This window comes from Elephantulus edwardii, unplaced genomic scaffold, assembly GCF_000299155.1.
Source record: "Elephantulus edwardii isolate Elephantulus edwardi_28Jun2011 unplaced genomic scaffold, EleEdw1.0 scaffold00001, whole genome shotgun sequence".
Classification (NCBI taxonomy): domain Eukaryota; kingdom Metazoa; phylum Chordata; class Mammalia; order Macroscelidea; family Macroscelididae; genus Elephantulus; species Elephantulus edwardii.
In genome coordinates, this window is record NW_006399751.1 from 45,452,244 (window position 1) to 45,458,243 (window position 6,000).

The window sequence follows — 6,000 nt, forward strand, 5'->3', positions numbered from 1 at the left end:
CATAAGCCCTTTTATCATCTTTATTGGGATCTACATATTTACTAGTATATGCCTTGTGATGCCCATGTGCAAAATGTAGCAGAATCAGCTTATTTCTCTAGACTCTGCAGCTTGTTGTCATTCATTGTGGCTTGATCATGATGAAAGTAGAAGAACCTATTATGTAGAGCTACTCAAAAATACTCTTTTTAAGAGGGAGTTCTGGTAGCATAGTCTGGAAAGAACTACACTGGTAAACCAAAGGTTGCATCTCTCGGGTAGTTGAAATCCACCAGCTGACCTTCAAGAGAGAGATGGGCTGTCTCCTTCTGTGCAATCACTGGCATGTCTCCTATGAGCCAGTGCTGACTCAATTGCAATGATTTTTGAGGTTTTTATTCCTTTTAACAGTAAATGATAATTGGTAAAGCTCAAAAAAGAAAAAGAAGTCAAGGAGAACCACATAGATAAAAGGAAGACAGTGGCATCGAGTATGGCATTTTTCAAGGAAGGAAACAGCTAGAAAATAAGGCTTGCAAAAATAATAATTCCAACCACAATTGTAATATTACAAAGCTCTATTATGAGATTGCCTAACAGTGACTCTGTGTGTCTTGTGAGCTTCTGTGAAGCTTGGAGCGATCACACAAGTTTTCCAAACAGTAGTAGAGTTGCTGTGGTAGACAAATTTCAGTAGGAGTTTCTGGTCTAAGACAGAATAGTGAGGAGGACTTTGTGATCTATTTCTAAAAAACTGGCCAATGAAAACCTTGTAAACAGCAATGGAACACTCTCTGATAATAGTTCCAGTAGATGATATCTTAAGGTTGGAAGATGCTCCAGATATGACTGGGTAAAGAGCTGCCTCCTCCAAAGTAAGATTGATTTTGATGATGTCGACAGAGTGAAGCTTTCAGAACTTTTGTTGGCGGATAAGGCACAACACAAAATGATAAGAAATAACTGCAGACATCCATTAAAAATTGAAATGTAGAAGGGACAATATATAAATCTAAAAAAATTGGAAGTCATCAAAAATGAAATGGAACACACAAAGATCAATATTCTAGGCATTAGTGAGCTGAAATGAACTGTACTGACAATTTTGAATCAGATAAACACAAGGTCTACTATGCTGGGAATAACAAATTGACAAGAAATGGCATCATATTTACCATAAAAAAACCCCCAACATCTCAAGAACTATTCTGAAGTACAACGTAAGTGATAAGATAATATTAACAAGGAAGACAAGTTAAAACAATTATTAGTAAAAATTATTCACCAACCACTAATGCCAAAATGAAGAAACTGAAGGTTTTTATCAACTTCCGCAGTCTGAAATAGATACATTTCAAGATAACTGGAATTCAAAAGTTGGAAATCAAGGAGAAGGATCAATAGTTAGAAAATATAGCCTTGTTGATAAAAAAGGACATGTACAATCGAATTTTACAAGATCAAAGATTTACTCACTGCAGATACATTTTAAACATAACATAAACAGCAATCACACACCTTATAATAGGGAATATACATAAATTGAATATCATTCCATCTGTGGAAAGAGATGATAGAGAAGTTCAATATCATGAATCAGAACAAGACCAGAGGTGGGCTATGGAAATAATGCAAATTCAAGTTGAAGCTAAAGAGGATTGAACACATTAGAAGAACTAAAATATGATCCTGAGTATATCCTATCTGAATTTAGAGACCCTCTTAAGAACAGTTTTGGTGCTCATAACACTAAGACCAGAGAAATTGTGAGGTGACAAGGACATCATGTATGATGAAGAAAGCCAAGGTCATTTAAAAGACAAAAAAGAAGGAAAACCCCACTACAGATGGCAGAAGGAATAATGAAACTTGCTCTTGAACACTGAATAGCTAAAATGAATGGAGGAAATGACAAAGCAAAAAAGACAAACGAAACGTTTAGAGGGTATTTACGGAAGTAAATTGAGGACAAATTATTAATATCATCGTAAAGAAAGGGAATTTCAGACATGTAACTGTGCTCATATAGAACCTTTACATAAACAAAAAAGCAGCCATTCATTCAAACAGTTCCAGAGATCAGGAAAGATATGCATCAGGGTTGTGTCCTTCCACCATAATTATTTAATCTGTATTCTAAGCAAATAATTTGAGAATCTGGATGATATGAAGAAGAATGTGGCATTAGGATTTGGGGGAGATTCATTAAAAATCTGATATGCAGATGACATGATCTTGTTTGCTGAAAGTGAAGAGGACATGAAGTACTCATGGATGAAGTTTAAAACCTATATATATCCTTCACTATGCATTATTGTTGTTGCGGACTGTCAAGTAGGAACCATACCATAGACTGCCGAGAGAATAAAGAGGTCTGTCATGGGGAGGGAGAAACCAAGCTTCTCCTTAGAGGCAAGGATTTTGAAGCTCCATCTCACATACTTTGGGCATGTAGCCAGGAAGGATCAGACTTTGGAGAAGACTATCATGCTCAGAAGGGTTCAGGGGTAATGTAGGAGAGGAAGACCCTAAATGAGATGGACTGACACAATAATTAGGGTAGTGGGGGTAGGTGTGTAAGAGGCTGTGGGATTGGCTCAGGATGGAGCAGGGTTCAGACCAACTGTGCATTGTGATTGTGTTGACTATAACTCAATGGCACTTAACCACAGCAATAATATAGAGGCAGAAAAACTGGACCATAAATAAAATGCTCAAAGAACTGATGCAGTTGAATTGTGGGGTTGAAGAGGAATACTGAATATGGACTACAGGAATAAATAAATCAATCTGTCTTGGAAGAAGTATGGCCAGCACGTTTGTTGAAAGTGAAGATGGTGCATGCTCTGTGCCCTATAAACTGGAGATGTTAACAGGGGAATCAGCCCCTGGAAAAAGAATAGCAAGCTTGGCAAACTGGAAGATCAGTGAGGAAGAAGAAGACCTTCAAAAAGATCTACTGATACTGTGGCTGCCACAATGTGCTCAGACATAGGAGCAATTGTGAGGCTGGTGCAGACCAGGCGGCGTCTTGTCCTGTTCTCTAATGGACTGCTATGAGATGGAACCAACTCAAAGGCATCTAACAACAGCAACATTCTATTCTGTAGCTTTCTAAAGATGATCTTACCCAATATTCTTACTAGACCTTTAAGGTAGTCATACCAACATTGATACAGTTAAGAGAGACAAGAATTTTAGAGAAGTCAAGAGACACCGTAAGGTCTTGAAGCCAAGTCTGCAATTGTATGTTGTGGGCTAGAATTTCCAGCCCAGCCCTTAGAATCAGCATTCAGAAACAAGAAAGATGATGGGGAGGGGGGAATCTAGAGCCACATCTCAGACAAAGGATAAAAAAAAGAATCAGGACTTCATTTAGATAGTATCTCTGTCCCCAAACACAGGAGAAAGAAAGGGGTTCTGTCTCAGAGACAATGAAATTGACTCTGGATCGACCTGGGTTCAAGGCTGCTGCAAACAAGGTTACTATGAGTCATGAGTGACTTGGCAGCATATTAACAACAACTCTATAACCTTGTCACTTGAATATAGTAATCAGGGATCATAGTCACAAAGTGATGAATCTGCACGTCAACCAAGCTTTGGATATATCTTTCTGTGCTTTCATTATCATTGATAGTTGACTTGAAGTCAGCTCCAACTCATAGCAACCCTAGGTATTTCTTTAATAATCTTAACATATTGTGGAGTAAACAAAAATTTCAATTTATGTAATGAATATTATTTACCTATAGAGATGGTGTTACTAAACCACTGTCATCCTTAGAATTTGTCTCTTATTTTTGTGTTTTATTTCCAATATCTTTATAAATCCAATGGTTAGGAGGCTAGCATAAGAATTATGACAACAGCAAATTACATATTGCAACACTGTATGCAGCTCATATGACTAAAAGTACAATGAAAATAAAAATGGTTGCAAGTACAGTTCCTCTGTCATCACTTGAACCCATATTTTATTTCTCTTTTTATTATTATTATTAATTTTAAAGAAAATTTACAGAGATTTTGGATTTCCATTCATTCATGGTTGCACTTTTCTCCCTGCCCACCCCTCCCCCTAGTTTGCTCTTCCCTTTGAAAAGTAAAAGAAAAATTCTTTCATTGTTATACAATCCCTCCCCCCAAGTCCACTTCACTATGTAGCCTTCGTTCTGGACTTCTGTCATGACAATAATACCTAATCATATATCCCTTTTAAACAGTTCTCTCTCTCTCCCCTATCTCAAAGCAGTATACATAATTTGTCCCATCTTTCTCAGTCTCCCTCCAACCCCAATGTCAGTTCTGTTTAACAACAGTGGCACTATGCAGTATTTGTCCTTTTGTGACTGAGATATTCCACTTAGCATAATGTCCTCCAGGGTCACCCATTTTGAATAATATTGCATGAGTTCCTTGTTTTTCAATGCAGCGTAGTATTCCATTGTGTGAATATATGACAGCTTCTCTATCCATTCATTTGTTGATGGGCACTTAGTTTGCCCTAAACCTTCTACGCCCCTACCTGGCTCTCCCAGTGATAGCAACTATTTGTTATCTGTTTCCAAAAAGCACTGATATCAATGCATTTGGACATTTCTAGACACATCAATTGGCCATAAATTTAATATTTTGTATTCTTACTAAGGAAAAAGAACTTCTTTTCTATATGCTGTTAAGCTAATGACTTGGTCTCCTGCTATGTATTCATTATGGGGAGAAAGGAAAACACTTGGCAATTGTACCATTTACCCTACAAGTGCCCTTCTTCAAACTAGTTAATATCATGGACACGTGGTGATCATGTCATAGCAATCAACTGGAAGATATTTCTTGTTCTTTTGACTGAGGATAAAGAGCTCCTTTTGCTGTGAAGAACACCATGGTTATTTTTTACCTTATGACAGTTTTTAGAAGCTGGACAGAGAGAGTAGTTACTCACATTCTCCTTGTCAGGAATCCCTGAAAAAAAAAGGAGAGAGAGAGAAACCATGAGATCAATCTGTAGAATGTGGCTCTGGTTTCACTGTAATCTTTGCTGGACAAAGTCAAGTACAATTTGGGTATTTCCAGTTTGTTTCTATGAAAACTGACATAAGTCTTCTTAGAAAAACATGAGCACTTGAAAAACCTGTAACATATTTCAATGAATCAGGAGGAAGGTTAGTGTTCAAACACCATGCTCATTTGGCTTCTTGGCCATTTGCATGAATTTTCTAGAGTTATAAATGCTTCACGGATTTATTCACTGTTAGAAACGAGTTCCTCTGCCTTGGGCACCAAAATGTGTTAAGGTTTTAGATGACATATTAGCTCTTGGGGAGTATGGACTTCATAACTGCATTGCAATCCATTTCAAACAGCCCCAGGAATTTGAATTGATGGGCATACTTTGCAGAAATGCCAGCAGAACACATCTAGCACATCTTCTACTTTGGACAAGGCCAATCCCTATAGACACCAAGTCAGATCTAAGCATTGTAGTAGCTGTTTCCATGGGCATCTCAGTACTCCCAGCTACAAAGTTAATCAACTACCAACTCACTCAATTGCTTCTTTCTTTATATACATTTCATGAGCATCTACTACAGGCAAATTCTGTCTTCTTGTCACTTCCTCTGGGGATGCAATCTTTGGCCGATGTGATGATAGTGGCCACAATGCATGTTCTCACCCCAGCAAGAGTTTAGTGTCTTCAGTGCAGTGGCCACAACTGGGGACACAGACACAGAGGTAGGTTTTATGTGCTGCTGGCACCTAGCTCTAAATCACTGGCGTAGTAGAGAGTGCTTTGCACTGTAAAAATGCAATATGTTCAAATTCTGAGTAAACATAATATTCTGTGCTTACATAAGGGACCAGACATATTTTACAATATTGGTAGTAAAGAGCTGAGTATCCATGCAATCAGGCAGCTGTATAGTATGAAGGAGGGGCAAGAATGCATTGAAACAGATGAGGGAGAGAACTGTTTAAAAGGGATATATTTGGGGGTAGGGGTGGGGTTTGGGGAGGTGC

The 6,000-nt window shown here is 38.0% G+C and overlaps 1 protein-coding gene across 4 annotated transcripts in view; it reads right to left on the reverse strand.

Annotated features, from left to right (window-relative positions):
* RAPGEF4 (Rap guanine nucleotide exchange factor (GEF) 4) overlaps positions 1-6,000 on the reverse strand; it is a 423,137-nt gene that overhangs the window by 159,653 nt on the left and 257,484 nt on the right. For all 4 annotated transcript variants that reach the window (XM_006878827.1, XM_006878828.1, XM_006878830.1 and 1 more), the window contains one exon: positions 4,925-4,944. In XM_006878827.1, coding sequence (XP_006878889.1) covers positions 4,925-4,944 — 20 coding nt within the window. The remainder of the gene's footprint in view (positions 1-4,924; positions 4,945-6,000) is intronic.